The 21284-nt window shown below is 34.2% G+C and overlaps 1 protein-coding gene across 6 annotated transcripts in view; it reads right to left on the reverse strand.

Moving 5' to 3' along the window:
• Positions 1 to 21284, reverse strand: part of MCPH1 (microcephalin 1) — a 127271-nt gene that overhangs the window by 90017 nt on the left and 15970 nt on the right. For 5 of the 6 annotated variants that reach the window (XM_071807001.1, XM_071807000.1, XM_065835951.2 and 2 more), the window contains 3 exons: positions 19998 to 20990; positions 14088 to 14200; positions 2896 to 2933 (listed from right to left, as the gene is read on the reverse strand). In XM_071807001.1, the coding sequence (XP_071663102.1) occupies positions 2896 to 2933; positions 14088 to 14200; positions 19998 to 20990 (1144 nt within the window). Of the gene's footprint in view, positions 1 to 2895; positions 2934 to 9050; positions 9142 to 14087; positions 14201 to 19997; positions 20991 to 21284 lie in introns of those variants that run through there. The other variant, XM_071807003.1, reaches the window with a different exon arrangement.

Consider the following 21284-nt stretch of genomic DNA (forward strand, 5'->3'; position numbering starts at 1 on the left):
TAGCCTTCCCACAGAGTCCAAACAGACCCTTTTCTGTCATCACACAATCATATCTACTTGCACATCAAAGCTCTTCTGCCCCCGCCCCCCATCTATCTTATCTGTTTAAATAGAAGCTTTTGAGTCAGGAATTATCTAAGGTTGTTTGTATGGAATGCCTAGTGCAACAGAGCCTCACTCTTGGTTGTTTCTGTAGTACTATCAAAAAAGTATTACCAAGAAATGTAAACATTTAGACACAGCATCTTAAGAGGTTTTCGTTAGGAAGCACCAGATTTCCAGCATCTGAATAAAATGCTGTGTCTAAATTTAGAAAGAAGTCCTAAAGTTTTGGCTTCGTACCTATACATCTGTGCTAATGTTTCATTAAAAATTCACTTATCCTTAAATAAAATTACAATTAAATATAAAATCCAGAATGGCCACCTACAACTGGAATTCTAATTTGAGTTCTCTACATAGCTACACTAGAGAACTTCATATTACCATGAAAACAGTGAGATCTTGCTGTCACTACAGAAAAGCTGTTGCATGAGAACAGGTTACAGCTCTTATTATTTTTATTATAAATCATTTTTAGAAATGATCATTAAAGGTCTGTAAATGAAAGCTCATTTCTGGTGACCTCTCTGCTCCCCTTGGCTGACTTCGAAATGTCCACAGCATGCTATATGAGATAAAACAATGAAGTGCAACCTCGAACACTGTCACATCTATCACAATGGTGATCCTCTCAGGTAAAACATTTAAGTTAATCACTGACATAATGCGAGCACACTCAGAACACCTCCAGAAGCCTTTGGGGTTTCTTTTATTTTCACTACATTTTGCTCTACAGAAAGTAACCCAGCAACTCCCCAAATACTCCAGCTAAAGCAGACCCTATTTAGAGGAACTCTAACAAAATCTGCAAAATAATTATTCACAGAGAATGCAACAATCTATTTGTTTAAGGAGATTCAAACAAATAAATTAAAAGTAACAGCGAACAAGTGCAGACAATTAACTTCACACTTAAGTCAAACAATGCTATTTTATGTGAAGACACTTAAAAAAAAAAATCAAAACATTGACTCAACTGCCTCACTCCAGACACTGGTTACTGGGAATTCTGGCCTTGGCTATGTTGCCTTGAATGTTACTGGAATATTAATGTTTTCTTTTCATTTGATGAGTTTTAACTTGACATAGCCTACAAGGGAATGATTTTGCAACGTTGCAACCCACAGAGGCTGGCCCGGCCTAGACTGCGTGCTCAGGGGATGCATTTCCATGCTCTATCCAATACTTTTCTTCCTCTTTGTGTCTACACAAAATTCCTTACATTGAGAGGAAAAAGCCCTGTTGTCCAAGAATCAAATCTAATACCTCGTAAATTACAGTGAAGTTTCACTAGTTTATACTTCAGTTGGCTGCAAAAATTGCTGGGTGCAAATTTACAGCAAAACGGTGATTCAGAAAAACAGGTAACTGCTGGCTGTGAGTCAGGAGCAGCATTTAATATTGTCTCAAAACACAATGCCATAAAAACACTGAACTCATGATCTTCAAACATAAATTCTGATGAACAACTTTTGACACTGTAGCTAATGGGTAGTAAAATTGGCTTTTGGCTATTGGGTCGTACAATTTGGAGGACTATTTTCTGTTCTTTAGCTCTTTCAGAAGCAATCCCTTTCCCTTCACCCATTTACGGGTTGATGAATGTCCATAACTGTAGGCAGCCAAAAGTATAACCTTGATACAAAGTTCTGAAGAAAAGCAATTGTTATCACTAGACATCATTATTTAATAAAATAGTAATTGGCTAGTGGGAAAAAATCACCATACAAGCAACATAAAAGAAATAATATATTAAAGACCTTTTTAAATAAAAGAACGTTTTCCCCAGCTCTGCTAGGATTTGTTCTCTTCTGTTAGGTGGACCACAGCCTCTGTTTTCCGCTACTCCCGTCTCCACTATAGCTGTCATCTTTCCCTGCTCCACAGTGATCTTGTATTGCATGACTTGCAAAGGGAGCCTGTAGCCTTGGTGTTACTAGCACCCAGTTACATTAAACACAAGAAAAGTATTAACTCCATTTTATGTTTCTGATATATATTAGCACACTTATTAATAGCTATTGATCACCATTTACAAATCACTTCTGAAAGGACAGCCGCTAAGTACTGTTTCTGAGTACTTATATCTATGTAACTGTCAAGATTTAATTACTTTAAACTTGAAACAGATTTGTGGGTAGTAGAAATATCTTGAGTTTTGAAAAATAATTGAAAAAACTGTAAGGAAGTGTAGTATGAAAAACGGAATTATGTTTTTGTTGGATGTTCTTAATGTTGTAAGACTTTTAGGAGAATGATAAGAGCATGCCAGAAAATTATTAACTCTCCCCCAAAATATGCAGTGGTAGCTGCTTCTAATGTTTTGAAACTAAGTGGCTAACTATTTCTTCAGCAACTATTTGGATGAAAGAAAACATTTTAAAATGTTTCGGATTATGACTTTTTAAACAGAAATAATTAAAATGTATGGGGAAAAAGCTAAGTCTTGGACTGAAAGTCAGAACCATTCACTACAGAAAAACTACTTCTTATACTTCCTTCAGAAAAATTCAAAACACGCTTAAGTTTTTAGTTTTATTGCTCTGAAGCCCTGTTGAGCTCACCTATGTAAAAGCTACTTTAGTCTGCACCATAGCAACACAAACATAAACACACACACTGTACATAGCAATGACATACACATGTATGTACGTGTTTTAAGAATACAGAATGAAATAAAGTATTTTAACATATGTCCAAAGACAAATTTCATTTTGTATAGGCATAAAAAGATTATCAACATTCAAGTTTAAATGGTGTGCTGGCTAAAGAGTCAAAATATTCAATACTTACTCAGAAGACATACTCGTCATAACTAGTGTCCTTGATGGCTAGAGACATGAAAGAAACAAGAAAATGTCAAAAATCTGACAAGTTTTCCCCTCTGAAAAAAGCCCCTTAAATTAGATAGTCTTCCATTAAAAGGACTAAACTACTTCATAATCCCAGGATCAGCTAGGGAAGAGGCTGTACTAATTAAAACATATACTAGAAGTATTAAAATTTGAGGATAAGGAAGGAAGAAAACCTCTTCAGCATATCTGGTATCAAAGCATCCGATATAACAAAAGACAGGAATGTAAATTTTCATTAGTAAAAACAAAAAGCAAAGGATTTCCAAGTCTTGGATGCCACAGAAAAAAGGACAGTATTTGTCTTCTGCCTTTTCCTTCTCATGATCAGGTGGAAAGCAAAAGGCAGCTAACCTTCAACCAAGAAAACCTGTAATTTAAAATTATTTTGGTTTCTTACAAAAGTAAGGCAGAAATTGTCTGAGATGCTGCCAAAACAAGACTGTATTTATTGTAAAGTATAATTTTATTTTATTTTGATACTGTAGCTTTTTTAAATTTCCTCACTACTTAAGTATTTTAAGTCCAGGTTTTAAAGTAAATATTCTTTCACTCTTAAATCTTGTCCAGTGAATAAAATTTGTCAGAGAAATATAACACACAAAGTGTACTCAAAGAGTACTACAAACCTTAAACCAGAAATTCTGAGATATCTTAAAAAGAACCCTTCCCTTCTCCTGCAATACCCTCCATAGCTTATGTGTGAAATAGGAGCGTTGTCTCATTCAGAATTTAAATGAGCTTTTGCAGAATTGGTGTTACAGCGGTCAGAAAAGAAAGAAGCATCTTTTGGTCATCAGCAATGACCATGAAAGCCTCTAGTATGCACAAAGGTAGGACAGAACATGAATTTTAGCAGTGCCGGAGAAATATGTAACTGAATACAAGAGCGTAATAAAAAAACATATGTAAGAAGAGGTTTTGAAAATCTTAGCTAAGAACTACTTGTAGCTACGTAAACATGCACAAATATGTATACATAAACATTTAAATTTTGTAGAAAAAGCAGACTGACTGACTTACATACAATGATTTCAAACAGCTTGTAATTTTCAAAATCAATATATGAACTTAAATTATTTCGCTAGATAATTACTTCTCATAAGAAATATTCATTCCCACTTCTGCAACACCCTTCACCCCCAATATATTACCACAACTGCAAGCAGTAAGCTCCCAAAGTCTCTGCTAATATTCAGTTTCCTTTGAGTAATATATTGAACTGAGACCACAAAAATATTTTGAATTGGATTACAGCTGGTAGCATGGGCCAAAAAACACTCAAGGGTAACTCATTTTACTCACTAATGCATCACAGAACAGAGAACATACTCTGATGCAACTCCATCCGACCTCTCTATCAGTACAGAATTGTTCTGTATTAAATGTTCAAGCAATTAGTCACATTTAATAACAGAGTTTCTTGAAACTATCCCTGTAGACTAACAGAGTCCACCATGATCGTATAGCTGTTAATTATATGAAAAATCTTTGTATAAATAAAACACAGTTTAGATACCATTGACAAGCTAGATATTAAAGACAGTATAAGAAGTAGCCTTTTCAACATACAAATGGTAATTTCATTCTGTTGCTGGGTAAATTTGAAAAATATAAACCCCAGATACTATTTAAGGCTTCAGAAGTAACAAAATGTAGCATATTCAATATTTTTAAAAATTCATTTTAAACATGCACTCAGACAACATTATATAAGCTATACAACACTCAGAACTGAAAATACACACAATTTGAAAATGTGAAATGTAAAAATGATAAATAATAGAATAGAATAAAATTTCAAATGAGGAAAAGATGAAGCTTTTCTATAGAAATACTTGAGAGAAATTCTATGCAGTAGTTTTGGAAAAGTAAGCTTCCAAATTCTAACTTCTTGCCAGCAATACTTACTGATGATGCCTTAGTCTACTGCCAGCCTGACAAGTGAAACACTCATCTGTAATCAACATTTGTTGTATTCTTAGCCAAAAGACTTTCTATAGCATTACTTTCAGCTTCACATAAGTAGTCACATTTAATTGCTCTTGGAAGTTCCAAGAACTCACAGCTTAAATTCCACATTTGAGTTTCATACTCAAAGAGTTTAAGAAAAATGTTAACAATGCAACAATGTATTTTAAACACATCCATCATAACTTTAATATAATTAGTATTAAATATGAAATAATATGAACTCAAAATCTGAGTGTATACACTCAATAAGACATCTAGTAAGATATTGAGTAAGGGTGCTTACAGCAGAAGGATTGCAATACTAGGCATTCTACTGCACAGGTTGGGTTAGATGATTGAAATCAGACATAGGGCCCCATTATACAATAGTGAGGACATACCTCATACTGTCTTAATACACATCGTTGGATTTGCATAAACTCCTGAACATTAAAGAATCCTGCAGTGTCACAGCCTGGGAAGACACAAAGCATGGCTTAAAAGCAAAGTTTTACTCTTCTCTGCCCAGTCTTCCTTGGCTGAAAATCTTGTCTATGCCACATGTGTGTGCTTCAGCATGGTCATGATGTTTTCCTTCAGCATCTGAAGCTGAAACTCACCACCATCAGAACAAGCTCTTTGGCTAAAAGTCTGGAGTTAAATCCACACAACAGAATTGCACTGGGTTCTTGTACTAGCTCCAAAGCCAGATCCAGACATGCCTGTTTAGAATGTGCAGAAAGAAACCCTTCCTCACAACTTTTTCTACATGAAATGTCATGGAAGTATTACTAATCAGACCACTACTTTTGCCAAACTTGTTTTTTTAAAAAAAATTATTATAAACCAAGGCCAGAGTAGCCTGACATCCTACAGCTGCTTCTTCAGCTTTAGAGCATAAATGTTTGTTAACGGTTCCTTAATACCTTGTGTATAGGGAAGTGAAAATACTGGATCCACACAAATTAGGAAACCTGCAGCCTGTCCTGATATTACCCTGCAAAGTCAGCTTTTGAATTGTAGCTTTTATGCTGCAGTACATAGCATACAAGATGGTATAGGATATTCTGGGAAAATGTTCTGTCAGTGCACTTCAAAGTGATTCAAAGATTGAAGAAGGCGGAAGGATGCACACAAAAGGTAGAAATTGGAATAAAGTTAATTTCTTCCAAACTATTATTTAATTTTCCTTCAGAACCGCATAGTTTTGCAAGTTTGAGGCCACTTCCTAAGCAGACATTTTCTTTTATTGCTTCAGGAAGACAAGCAATCTTCTTTAATTACAGTTACCAAGCAGAAAACTTAGCCAAACCATTTTTAAATTTTCAGTTATACATTTTTCAAGTTAATTGCTTCCCCACCCTTGCTATGCGATTTTCTTCTATGCTCTTTGTGTCTGTTTTATTTTACATGTTGCTTTTATTGAAAAAAAAAAAAAAGAAAAAAAAGAGAAAAAGAGTTTGCATTTTCTTTTCTGACCAGCAAAGACATCTGGTGAACATCATTATGAGTTCTAATGCACATTTGTAGCAGGATTATTATTAATGAAACACTGGAAAGGTGGTATTAAGTTAACTGGCCCCTTTATTTATCATTAATCTCTGAATCCTGAAGAGTTGCGTATCTGTAGTCTAAATTACAACACACTTATTTTTGGGGTCTGGAATATGGGCTGAGTTATAAATGACATACTTCAGCTTTCCTTTATATATTTCTTAGGAGCACAGTTGCATTAAGTATTTCATTAGAGTCTGTCAACAACAAGATTTTTCTAAGTCATATGAAATACAGAACATGTATTTCAGTAGCTCAAAGTAAATAGTATTTGCAAATCTGCCCAGTACTTAAAAGACAACATGATATTTCCTATATATTGACTGACCTATGCCGCAAAATATGTGTCCAACCTCAAAATGCGTTCTTCCTGTCTTCTAAGTTTGAGCAAGTGCTTCTTGGAGCTGAAGGACAATAAGAGAAAAGCCCTGTTTGGTACAACCTGCTTTTCAAGAAAGTGAACTCAAATTTTGTTTCCTTAAGAATGTCATCAGTTGTTTTTCATAAGTAACAAATGAATTAAAAGGTGACCATTCTCAAGAATGAAGTTCATTCATGCTAAGAATGTACTTGACAGGAATAGTTTTACATGTATGACCTGTTAAACTGCAGTCATAGTATTAGATCTCATTTTGTCTTTGGGTCGAGAACCCAGGACTCAGATATTTTTCAATAAAGGATATCAACCAATAAATACCACTTTTTAATTGTGTATTACTTAGTCCAACTGTTCCTGTTATGCCTTAAAGTTTACTGAAGTTCTGAAAGAAGAAAGCTTCAGTGCCCTCTCAAATGCAGATGTATGCTGTGATGAAGTAAAAAAAGACCTTCACCTTCAGGACTCAAAAAGATTCTTACCCTGTGTGATTTGTCCAATATACCAGTGACAAAGGACTTTTTTTCTGGGGGTGTGGGAGGGGGACAGGCACAGGGAGGTGGGTGGACAGGGGAAAACAGTGCATACACATGCAAATAAAGTGTAAAGAAGAATACAAGATTATTATGCTATCGGTTTTGTACTCTTCCAATCCCTTTTTTCTCTGGCTATTGTAGGTCCATCAGATGGTTCTGAAATTGGTTTAGAATTCTTATACTCACTTTTGATCTTTACAGCTGTATTGCAGAAGCAACAATCTTCAGTCCTACTAATAAATGAGCCAAAAAACAGAGCCATATGTGGTATGGGAATATTTGAGAATCAGGTTACTTTCACTCTGCTTTTATCTAGGAAGGCTATAATGAGGATCCAAAACTTTAAGGCTGTTTTTAGAAACAATCTATAAATTGTGCTACATTAATTTATTCTATTCAAGTAATTGTGGCTCATAGCTGAAAATAATTGGTAATTGTAATGAATGATTACTATTCAGTAGTTTCAAACAGCAATTATTCAAAGCTGTAATTTACTTTCTGGCTGGCCTTTCTCTGCTTATCAGTCCCTTTGATACTGATATTTTTTCCAGTTCCCTCTGGCTGCAAACTTGGTTTTTACTGTAATTTCCTTACAAAATATAGTACCTCTGCTTTGGCACTAGAAAGATGTGAAAAAAGCACCCATCCTAACTAAATCAATACTACCATAGGGAAAGATGAAAAAACAAAGCAGGCTATCAGAAGACAGAAAAACAAGATGACACGACAGGTGCCTGGTCGTCAGCTTCTCTAAATTGCCGAAGATGAGAAAAAATGAGAAATCCTGTATCACAGACATAGGAACTCCTAGAACTTCTGTTGGAAATATTAAGGATGATGAGTAGCTTCAGGCTTTTCAAACGAGCAGTGTCACATTTCACAACTTACCAACATTTTCAGTTTTCTACATGCAACCAGAATAGCTAACAACTATATTAAAAAAGTCAGCCATGGAGGATAGCAAGGGACAGCTTTCACAACATTCTGCAGGCTTGTAAGGACAGGTTTATCTGTCTGTGATCATTAGCAAAACTAGACACTGACTTCTTCTGGTAGGACAAACAAAGACTAAAAGGAGAGCAGATGCTCCTTCCCACCCCCACTTCGTAACCAAAAATTTCCAACTCAATCAACCTGACATGAAAAGAGCTAATAGGCATGATTAACAGTTTTGGAAGCACAGGCACCAATGATTCCCATTCTGATGGGAAGCCCAGGCTTTCCCAACAGGTACAAGTTAGCGGTTGGCTCCCTGGTCAGCATTAGTCAGGAAAAGCAGCAGCCTAATTCTCAACTGTCTTTGATGAGGAAAGTTTCACCTCTAGAACCTATAATGTGAAACCTGAGGAGACAGAGAGGGAGAGCCTGCCAATGTAACAGAAGAGAATCTCAAGATGTGGGATTCTAAGGGGAGGGGAAAGCTACTTTAGAATGTAACAGAAAATGAAAGCTCAGGTGAAGAAAGGACACTCCCTCAGCCCAAAAAAGTCACAATTCAGGAGAAAGAGGAACAAAGGCTATCATGGGGAAACGTTATGTTATGCAGAAAAACTCACACCTGCAAGCAGGAAAATTGTGAAGGCCACACTAATGCATAAGTTAATTCTATCATTAACATCAAACAATGTCTGATGTATACTCACCTTCCCAAATAACCTGTGAGAAAGTCAGGCACAGTTAATTCTTTTCTGTTGAAATTTTAAGCAACATGAACTTCTTCTCATCATCCCCAGCATCACCAAAGTTAACAAAAATAGTTTGTACCCTTCTGTGAATGACGTCAACAAAAAAATAAGCATTATGTAGAAGAGAATCTGTTTAATCTGTTCAGATATTAAAAACTGTTTGTGCTTTCATAATGATCCAATGAAGTAAATAATTCCTTTGGACGGCTGACTTATGACTGACTAAAAGCACTTCATAAAGCTTCAGCTGAGTTACCAACCACTGTCAAGGCTAGAATAATAGTTTAAAAAAAACAACCACCAGTAAGCACTAAGTCACAGGCAGCATTTCGAGATTCTGATTTTCAAATATTTACTAAGAATATTTGTCAGTGATTTTAGACATCTCATTATCTCATCATTAACCTTGCTGATACTCATCTTAGTTTTTCCTGTACACCATTCTTATACCATTCAACACTTTTAAAAACCATTATGCCAGTAGGAATTTTGATTATTTTATTACTTTACTTCATACCAAATGAAAGAAGTATGTTATCAAATTAGTATCTCCATATTCCGTTTGTATGAAACAAATACTAACACCACTTATTGATTGTCAGTTTGTTCTCAAATACCAATATTATTACAAAATCTGAACATCTGGGACAAAAAAATGACCACAGCTATATTTTGGATATAGCAATAGCATAAGCTGTGTCTTGTCAAAAACTTGTTTCTCAACAACTTGTTTCTTCAACTTTATGTTGAGTCAACTAGATAAGTACAGTTAAACAATAATCAACTATTCAGTTGTCACCAGGTAGAGTTGGTCAGACACTTTCAGGATTACTTCATGTTAGATGAGACATTGTGTGAACAAGAAACATTCTAGAATCAAATCAGGTATGCCATAAAAATTTCTTGATGGTGCAAGCACTCTTATAATTTATAGCTTCGGTTACTCATCTCATTTCTACAGCCAGAAGCAATCAACTTGAATAATTTATAGTGGCCACCTGTCCACCACTCCCATTATATAAAATATTTTCTCCAGACCGTAATCATATTCCAGTTCCAGTTTCTTCACTGTTAACTGAAAATGAGCTTCCATGCTTCCACCTTGTCTAATTCACACTAGTTGAATATTCATTTGCAGCTTGAAGTCAGTGACACTTCAAGTACCAGTTTTTAAAATACCTACCTATTCAAAGCAACTACAAAATCAAAATTGGAAGGAAAACAAAAAGATGTTGTCCTCTAAACAGATGCAATCTGTCTAAGACAGTCTACATATGCACACAGCAATTAGAGTCATAAAGTTACTGTCCTGAATTTCTGGCAAGATGCTTCATGCTGTACAGTTACAGATTTTTCAGGATATTAAAATTTGTTTTGTCCAGAATAAAATGTTTTCAAAAAGGATTTTGATAGCAGGATCTAACAATAGGTCGCTTCATACTAATTGTTCCACAGCATGAGCTTGGATTCTGATAATAATTTCCTCTTCTCTCAAAAAACTCTGAAGTTCAGTGTTGATAACTTTACCTTCGCCCAAATCCAAGAGCTACAGAAATACAAGCCAAGATGAATCTGTTTAAAAACAAAACTGAAGGAATGTCAGTTAAGTCCATGCTGTCTTCTCTGTGAAAATATGGTTTTAATTATCCTTCATGACACTTAACTGTTTGTTTTCTCATGGTTGAATAGTTTGTTCTATTCACTTGAAAGACTATTTCAAGGGCTTGTTTTTTGATTGTAAAATTTATTCCTGTTGCATTTCTAGTGTCGTGATACTGCTATAGCCTTTAAAAGATATCTATCAGCTCTCAGACCCCTCTGAAAATATGAAACAAGTATTTATTTGAATAAAAATGGCAGTTAACTGGTTAGTCATAATGGGTCTTTCTCTGCTCTGTTTAAAGTACAAAATGTTTACATCTGTGACATGTAACAAGTGTTGTGATAAATGTAAACATTTTTGTGACATTAAGCAGTGAAATGAGCACTCAGCTCTCATGCCAACAAATTAACACAAATGAAACTGATTTTTAGCTATTTCATTTTGTCCTCTCTATGCAAAGCAAATAACTAAATATTTAATGCCATTGAATAATTTATGCATCGCAATGTATAAAGGCTTTACTTTCTCTGTGCAATCCAGTATCATCAACTTAGATTTGTAGAGCAGGGAAGCCACCTGCTGACATCCATAAGCATTAATCCACAGTGTTTATCCTTATCAACTCTGCATGAGAAAAAATTGGAACTATCCTCAATTATAGGTTGTCATGTCTCAAAACTAAGAATATCAAACCTAGAGGCCACTTTTATAAATTTATAATACCTTTATACACTGCATTTAAATAAGTACAACACACTGAAACTCCGGTTGTTTTTTTAGGGAGTGGTGGTGTTTTAAATCCAAACCCCTTGTTCCTGATGCCATTAAAGATTCCTGAAAAACTTTTAAATTGCTCTGTCTTCACAGCTTTGGTTAATTGACAGTACAATTTTAGATAACTTTGATTAAAAGTCTTCCACATTAAGAATGCAGTAGCCATGCCTATAGAAATAGTACAGATAAAGAAAGAAAATACGAGTACCTGTGATCTAAACTTGTGATACAAAAGTACCTGAACAAAGTAATTCTTGATTTTAACTTCGGTTAAAACAAAATACAAGAAACACAGTCTGCATGAGGTTTTGAAGAAAACAAGTACATAATACCTCAGCACAGCAGAGAAATACAGAATCTACAGCTTGGTTTATATTAGATTAAAGAAACTACAAACAACATATTGAAATAACTATAGAAGTAAATAAAGTTAACGCTTGGTTGTATTTCCTGCAAATATTTTTGTATGGCTTTTAAAAAATTCACCATACGCATTGTAAACTCCAAATGCCTACTGACATGCCTTCACTGGAGCAAATGAGTTACAATCGTAGTGTTCACTGCAGTATACACTGTAGTGAACGAGATGTAAGTAAAGTACTCTAAAAAATTTCAGCTCAGACATTGTCTACGAATTACATTCGGTAAACACCCAAAATGTTTTTAAAGAGGTATTAGACTTCAAACACTTTTTCTATGGAAAAAAAAAAGCTAACTGCAGTTTACATTGCTTCCAAATTAAAGAGACTTACAGCTAAGTAACTCGTTTAAGAGATTAGTCTTACAACAGATACCCAGAACATCAGCAATATGATCTGAAGCTTCATATTGGAACTATTCACTACAAAACTGTGTATACTCTACAAAGACTATAATTTAATGTGGCTTGCTTGTTTGGTGGGGGTTTTTTGTTTGTTGATTTTTTACAGAGGAAAGGTCTGGAGATTCACATAATCACATTTGTGGAAACATTAGTCCATTAAAATAGCTAGAAAATGTCATTTCTTTTGCATTTGTATTTTCAACATAGACTTTATTTTAAGACTTAAATAAGCATTAGAAAATTCTTCATAATACTATGTTTCAATGAAATATTTTTTAAAAAATATTTGTGCTATTTCTCTCCTATACTTTTTGCTTTAAGCAAAAGAAACAAACTAAACTTTCTAACTTAGCTTCACTTTCACTTTGTCAAATATTAGCAAAATGTTGCAATGTTTAAGCTGCAGCCATTGCAAAAAAGTGTTTATTAAAAATTCCTGTAATGTTGGTTGGTTTTAAAAAGCTTCAAGAACATATTGTGACTGTTACTAGAGAAGCTTTGCAAATTAATTATTTACAAAAAAATAGATACTCAGTTTAATTTTGTTCAAAACAATATCCTCTTACAATTTCTTCATTAAGAATTTCCTAGGGATCTCCAACATCGGCTTTATAAATTTTGCATGGATGTATGCATACAAATGACTGAAAATAGGTCTTAAAAAAACATCTTCGCAAACATTTATGATAGATTAACAGACAATTGCTTGAGGAAAATATGAAGTAAGTCTTTTCAGTGCAACTGGCTCGTTGCCAGACTGGTTAAATCACATAAAATCTTTTTGTGAAGCTCTCCTTCTGTTTCCATCAAAAAAACTCACAACATTGTCTCTATATGAATTTGCACAGCCAAACTGCAACTGAGAACCTTGGAAACTATAAAAAACAGTATGAATGACATGAAAGAAAGTATGTGCTGCTATGTTACTGACTCTTGAGTCAAATTGTATTATCACCTGGCTGAACCAGAGGGATGAAGGAAGCCATCTCAAAACACTGAGCAGGAATTTTCTCCATCTGCTACTCAGCTTTTGCTACTAATTGCACCTGCTCAGAACTCTTCCATAAAAGAGGATCAAAATCTGTGATTAATCTCTTTGAAACTCCACCAATAGTTACCTGTCTAATTTATTTCATATAATTAATTACCTCAGACATATTTTAGTGCTTTAGGACTTCCCATTCTCAAAACAATTCAGTGCTCATTTTAATTGTATGAGTTGCTACTATAGTGGTAAAAAGAACCAAGTATTTTCTTGATCAGTTTTATATTTACATAGAACAAAACATTTGTAAGTGAAAAATACCTAAAAGAGATTCAGTGCTGACCCAATCCTCCCCCTTTTTTTTTTTTTTTTTTCCATCCAAACAGAGCTCAAATAGTAAGTTAATAAATCCAGCTTTACCCATGCCCATAAGAAAATACTGGATAAATCCTTATCTTGCAGAAACATCCACTGTGGATGATCCACTACAAAACAAACAAGCCCCCCTACCCCATTTAGTAACTACTCCAAAAAGCATAGGCATTTTTTCAGGTTACTTCAGTGGCTTTTTAATTAAAATGTTTCAAGCTGCCTTACCAACCTCCTTCACAATGTCAACTTGGCACAACTCTGCCACCACAAGTTACCAGAAAGCTGAGTTCCATGTTATATGTATGGTCTTCGAACACCATTTGCATAACATTTCAAGGACAGTGAGATTCAGAAATGTTTTTAAGTTGCTGCTGCATAAAGAATGCATTTATCTTTTGTACATATAAAGGTACTTAGTGATTTCCCAAGAAAAGGAAAGAGCTGAACAAACAATATGTCCAGTTAAACTGACCTTTTGGAGTCTTCTATTTTTTCTGAACCCCCCATTGTGCTTATTCTTTTGTTCATTAAAAACTTTGCAAGAGCCATCAGTAACATGACACTCTGAAACTTCATTTTCACCACCTAGAAACCAAGTATAAGTTTAGAAACTTGAAATGAAAAACTCAATCTTATGAAATCAAATTGCCACCTATTATTTTATCATAGCACACAAAACTATGCACAATTAAGATACTTAAGTCAATAATTTGTATCAGTTACTTCCACATTGTATTTCAGTTATGGAAAAAAGTATGACATTCAAGCATCTGACTTCATCTTCCAGTATCTGATCTTGTAAATAAACTACTTGTAAAACTCCCAATTTCAGTATTTCAAAAACCATGTATTAACCACAGCTACAGAATCAGCTACATTGCTTTCTATTTTTTACAGAATTTGCAGTTTCTCTGAATACAGTTACGATGAGAGTTTGAAGCAGTGGTGGCTAGATTTTCCCCTTCTTGCTGAAATGTCAACACTTTCAGTGCACACTGCATTTATCTGAAATGACCTGAAAGTCTGAAACACGTTTTCAAACAACACACTGCAAGTGAATCTAGCAAGCTGTTAGCTGGCAAGGATTGCATGTGCATGCAGTATATCAGTCTTATTATTTGGAAAAAGGCACCATCCATAGGAATGTGCTCTAATGGGGCTGCCAAAAAGCAATATTTTCATCGCCTATTTTGTGAATTTACATATATTTAATTCTTCAACACTGTCAGCATTACTTTCATAAGCATTACAAAATAAACTTTCAAATATTTGAGAAATTAGCTTTCTTGCATAAGATGAATATTTTTGATCTTTTACCATTGAAGTTTCAATTACTGAAAATTTAAGTAGGTAATTTTCCCCAAATTTAATTCAAGGGAGTCTACTTTGGGTCATTCATAAATTTTTCATTTGAAAGAAACACATGAGAACAGTTTAATAATTAGTGATTAAAGTGGTCTAAATTCAATTTCTCCTAAATAAGCTGCTTCTGATTACTTTTCGAAAATCCTGAAGGGTACTATCCATATTTACTAGTCTGACTGCATATATAATTAAGCATAATTTTTTTTCCTGTCAGTTACTTTAACTCTTAATCCTTGAGATGACAGAACAATCAAAAAAATTACAGCACAACAAATGATGATAATTTTCATTATGATTACTCATTTTAAAATTATAATCTTTAGTCAAAATTTCATCACTTCTTCACATTAACATTGCAAGTTTCACACTAATGTACACAGTATTACCTGTCTTTCCCCCAGAGATGGGGGTAAAGCAAGGTATATGTGTTCTGTTCAGTAAGTCATTTCAGTCACTGTAAAAGGACAATTTACTGTTTCGGGCTGGTTTTTGTTTTTTTTTTTTTTTTTTTTTTGAGGGGTGGATTGTAGAGGGGCAGAGAGAAGTGGTGCAATATTCCTTTTGCCACTCTTGGCCTGAACGCTCAAGCTCCACAGCTTTTGTCTCAAGGCCTGTAAGTTTGGGCCTCTTTCCAGTGATGAGCCACCCACTGGATCTTCATATTTACAGGGAACCAGGAACAGGGGACAATGTCCATCATCTCCGATTACCAGCTTGGGGATCGTATGCATTACATAACTAAGGACTGTTCTTTGCAATCCAGTTCCTACTTCTCTCCTGACTTATCAGGACTTCTCAAGCACTTTGCAGCTTTTCCATCCTGTGGGTCACAAACTTCACTGTCTTTTGTATGTTTTCCCCAGATTGCTTCTTTTTAGAGCAGTTGCTTAGTCACAAGTAAAGAGGTTTTCATCTTTAGTAGCTTTTCCTGTGTTTTTTCAGATATGGTTGACAGAACTTTTTGAAGCAATTCCACTCACTGCTAGTTGTCCCTAAATCTAGTTCAAATACACAGGTAATTCATGCCACTGTGGTCCACTAAATCCCTTAAATTCTCTTCTAAAATATTGCTCAATGACTGGTATAAAACTCAACAACTTCGATAGAAGTATTATAACAAGTTATATTGACTTTAATTTGCAATTTAATCGTCTACTCGTTCATGATCATTTATCACCAGTGAAAAGTTTTGAACCAGAATTTTATCTTCAGAATTCCATTTGATATCTCCTTTGAGTTAAAAAGCAAAGCAATGATTAGGCACAATGAGCTGGCTTTTTTTCAATCACATTAATAATCTCTATCTAATAAAAAGTTTGTCTGTTCTACTTTAAGAATATCATAATGAAGTGTCACTGAAATTAAAGTATATTAAGCTTATCTACTACTTTGTACTCTTCCACAGAGTTATTTACTCCAGTTATGAAGACAGTAAGTCTGGATTTGTCATCATTAGTAATCCTTCAGGTATGTATACACAGAATATTAAATAACTTGTATTGTTATTATTATTGTAGTTACTATTCCAGCAGAGGCAAATACCAAGTTTTTCCTATCCAAAACACAATTTCTTCAAGTCTTCCGAAAGCTTAGGTGCCCAATTTTATCCACTATTTTGTGCACTCCAGGACAACAGTCATCAGGTTTTGTGAATTTGACTACATCAAAATCCTCAACCTGTTCCCCTACACAGAAATATGTGTCTTTTTTTGTTGTTGTTATAATAATAAGTTACAATTAAACTTTTTTCTGAGGATAAAACAAAGAATCAAGGAAGAAAGAGTTTTCTTCTTCATCTCTCATTAGTTTTTTAAAAAGACAATCAAATGTCAATAGAGGACATAATACAATATTTTTCATAAGCTTGTCTTTCAAAACTGGGGAAAAAAACCCCACATCAAATCTAAGGAAGTTCACACATGTGTGTTTTTAAAGACAAACTGTATCTTAGCAATATTAAGTACCTAACACATAGAACTCCACATAAAACTCATATAAATTAATCATTTTTGCACCAAATAACAAAATTATATTCCAGATTCCCCATCTTATCATTTAACTACATTAATTACACTATTATGGCTCTTAGTTTATGTCTCTCGGCCAACTAAGATAATATTTGCCTCTCACATTCATCATAAATAGCTGAAATTCACTCAGCTTAGCCTTAAGTTTATTTTTAAGACTGGAAATAATGCTAAGTCTGAGTTCAAATTTCTAAATTATTTTAGGATGAAAAAAACTTAAAAGAGTGTACTCCTGCATTCCTTGCTCAATATTATTTATTGTTGTAGCTTTCAGATTAAAAGTCATAGGAATTCATCAAATCTGAGCAAGTACTGGCATTCTAAACTGCGTGGTTCACATGCCAACCTACCCTACCATAAGCTCTACAAAAGAAGTTAAAAGCAGATGGGCTGGATTTCAAAGCAATTTACAATATGAAGGACAAAGAAATTATTACACTCTCCTAGTAACACAGATCATTAGCTTCCACAAAATACAGTATTATTGCATTTCCATAAACTTATATTCACGTTGGAGAAAAGCCACTGGTTTCCTTACTTTGTAACTGCTAAAAATTTAGGCATTGACACACAAAACCCAGTTGCACAGCACTTATTGATTACAGAGCACTGAAATTTATCAGGTATGGCTGGTTTAATCAGAAGCATAGAAAATCTATTTCATCTCTAGAAACAAAGCTGAAAAAGTGAATCTGAATACAAAAGCATCTTTTAATACTCTTAAAATGCGTAATTAATTTCAACTCTTGTGTCTGTAACCGTTCCCTACTTGATTTATGACTGGGAGTAAGATGAAAATAAGTAGCCATGTTTATGCCTGTGCTCTTCAGCTGAAGAACTTGAGTGAACCCTACAAAGGAACCTGAAGTTTGCTACAACATAATTAGGAGTTGAAAAGTTAGTTTCAGATTATCCTGCATATTACATTTCCACTTTAAAATCAAATGTTCCAAGTAGTCTGCAGAAAGAAAGCCTATCAAATCCTGCTTCTTGTCATTAAAGAAACTGACTCAAACTGACTCAAAACCACAAGGAAAAAGAAAGGGGCAAGAAAAATGTTTCATATTTAAAACATATACAGACAAAATAAAATTTTATGTGAATATTTCATTATTCCTAACTCTACATCCACGAGAAGTGAAAAGAATTCTTTAGCTTTTAAAAATAATGTACTGTATTTGCCAGCTTTCAAATCACGTACAACATACAGAAAAACAAAGCAATTCACTATTTATTTACTAATTAACAAGGACTAGAAATAATTTACATTCAAGAAAAATAAAAAAGGAAATATTAAACCTATATTCAATAAATATCAAGTATTCCATCATACATTGTCACAGTAGTAAGTTTAAAATAAGTTGTTCATTTTTTTCCACAGAACGTGCATATTAGGGAACATTAAACTCATCTTTCATTATAGATTCCTCCTAGTGAGCACATTTGAGCTGTCAAACTTGAGGTTCTGCTTGACTACAACAGATGCACGAAGCTGAATACATTATACATGGGAAAACAGCCATCACTGATAAATCACATAATATTATTCAAATCACTAGAAACACAGTTTGAGACTTAACAGAAGTTCCTAACAAAAACTATAAAAAGTATAAACACTGGATAACAAGTTTGCTGAGTACTGTTCCTTTTTCCTTTCCTCCAAAACCTGTTATCTTAAACAAGTTATTCAGCAAGAAAATAAAAGCACAACATGCTATAACATTGATTACAATTTCATCACTAGAATTCAAAGGTTAGAATTAACTCTACAATTAGCTGGCATACCTAAGTTTAAAAGTACATAATTTAAGGATCATCTTCTACCACATGGCCACATGACAAAAAACACATACAATGGGTTCATACATTTATTCTTGTGTAACATACACCTACATCAACATTTTTTCTAACTGCGTTATGATGATGCACAGTAGGTATAAAAATATAGATATAGTGAACCCAAAATAGCAGCTCAGAGTTCAGCAACTTATTACTCACAGATATAGGCACAGTCACTGTTCAACATTTCCACTGGATGATCTCATAAGCCTGACACCAAGTTTGTTGAGCTCTTTAAGTTAATAATTAATTTTATATAATTCATTGATGCACTGCTGTAGAATTTTCTAAGGAAAACAAATGACTAAAATTTACTATTGTAATTTCAAATATTTAACCCTATGTAAAGCTTGACAAACAGAGCTCAAAATATCAAAACCTGAAAATTATTATCCCAATGCAAGTTAGGAACACTTTTTCAGTGAAGTTCCTGAGATTCAATATTCCAGCATACATTTACATTGAAATAGCTTAGGCTAAATCAACTTGAAAATGCTCAAACACTAAAAAACCCTTAATATTAAAACCTAAGATCAGTTCCATATAAAAAAGCCATGGTGAAAAAGATGCCTACATTGCAACTCTTGCACATGCCCTCAAACGTCCTATTCAATCTCTATCATAGCACAAGTTAAAAATTGCTAACTCATTTTTTTTTCCCACTAGAGATTCTATTCACTTAACTGCAATTAATTCAAAATAGTAATTTTAGCTTTTGAAATAAAAATAATTTGAACAAGGCACCATATGGTGAGGAGTTACTTATAAACAATTTACAGGAGCACCATAACATTTTAAACAGAAAGACTTTGATTTCTTAAACAGACTTTGAATAGCAGCAGAAAGTTTACAGAGTATCAAGCATTAGGTGAAAAGGCAGCTCACATTACTTTGTTGCATTTTGTGAGCACAGTTTCGTTATCTCTTGGTGACTTCTTTGTGTTTGTACTGTATGGGAAAACAAATGAGTGTTCTTTTGGATCATTTATTTTATTAAAAAATAAAGTCAGTACCGCAGCATTTTCTTCTTTTGGTACAATTCTGAAATATTTTTCCCTTGGGAATCACAGTTCATTTTGCAACTTAGTTGCACGTGTATATCTAATGCGGTATGATATCTTTTCATTTTCCAGCTCTGTGTAGCGACTTACCAGTAGTATGAGCACAGTAATTCACATTCGTTCTGTAGGATTTTTCATGAGCGTTCTGAGGCAGCCTACTCACATCATCAGAATCTGGAGCTTCTGCAGTGTCAGCTTTTTCACCATCTGACATATAATTCAGTGGCACACTTCCAGGATGTTCAGCTGGTTTTAAGTTTTTCTTTACTGAAAGGTCATTTGCTGGAATAGACTTTTTCTTACTTTTCTTGGAGGTAGAACATGGCTTACAGAAACTCATATCAAGTGAGTCCATGCTTGTAAAAGAGTCTTTGCAACAAACTTCAGGAAGATCCTCTGATTCCTTTGGTACTCGTACCTGTACCTCATTTTCATTGAAATTAGATGATGCAAAGAAGTCTTCATAAGAAGCATCTTCAGTGCAAAAAGACTTGCTATATGTATTAACTACTTGCAAGAACTCTTTAAACCCTGATGCACTCTGTTCTGAGGTAGCCAGTTTCAAACTAGGTGGCATTTGTAGTTTCTTCCTCTTCTTGTCTTTAAGAATACAATTTCTGTCATCAGGGAAGCTTCTATCTAATGAACATGTATTGAAGTCTTCACTGTTCATGTATGAATTTGTATTTAAGCCATCTGTTTTTTTGGAAGGAGTAACATGACCAAAGCCCTTGACTGGGAGAATAGAACTTTCATTTGCAACTGAAGTGGTAATGTTCTTTTCATCCTTCAGATTTTTCTTCAGAAATGTTTTTAGACCTTCCTTTTCTAAAGACAATTTGTCATTCAAACTGTGCTGTGAAATCTGTTTCTTTCTTAAACTTCTTCTGCTGTGGTCTTTTGGTGTTAAGCTCTTCTGCTCATAGCTATGTGAGGGAGAATTCACTGATGCACTCCTATATAGAGTAGTATCAGTCCAAATATCACAGGTGTGTTTTACTGCTTCTGTTTTCTTTCTCTTTAATTTGTCAGTTTTACAAAGATAATTGTAACTTGAGTTCAAGCAGTCTTCCATCGGTTCTCCTGTAAAATATGAAACGTGGCAATATAAATGTATTTAACGAAGCAGAAAAAGTACTAGTTTCTTTGTAAAATACACACGAAATTACTAAAAGAAAACTAGGATTTAGACAGTTCTCTGGGTATTATATGGCAAGTCATCAAAAACTAAAAAAAAAAAAAAAAAAAGATTAGAAATAAAGGACTTTTTATGTTGACAAGAAGCTACAATAGCTTCGGCCATCATATCTCCTGCTGTGGTAATAAGTATCCATAAGTCCTGCTTTGCCTTCTTGAAACAAAGCAGGAGAGAAACTC

This window comes from Patagioenas fasciata, chromosome 3 (genome assembly GCF_037038585.1).
Source record: "Patagioenas fasciata isolate bPatFas1 chromosome 3, bPatFas1.hap1, whole genome shotgun sequence".
NCBI classification, from domain to species: Eukaryota; Metazoa; Chordata; class Aves; order Columbiformes; family Columbidae; genus Patagioenas; species Patagioenas fasciata.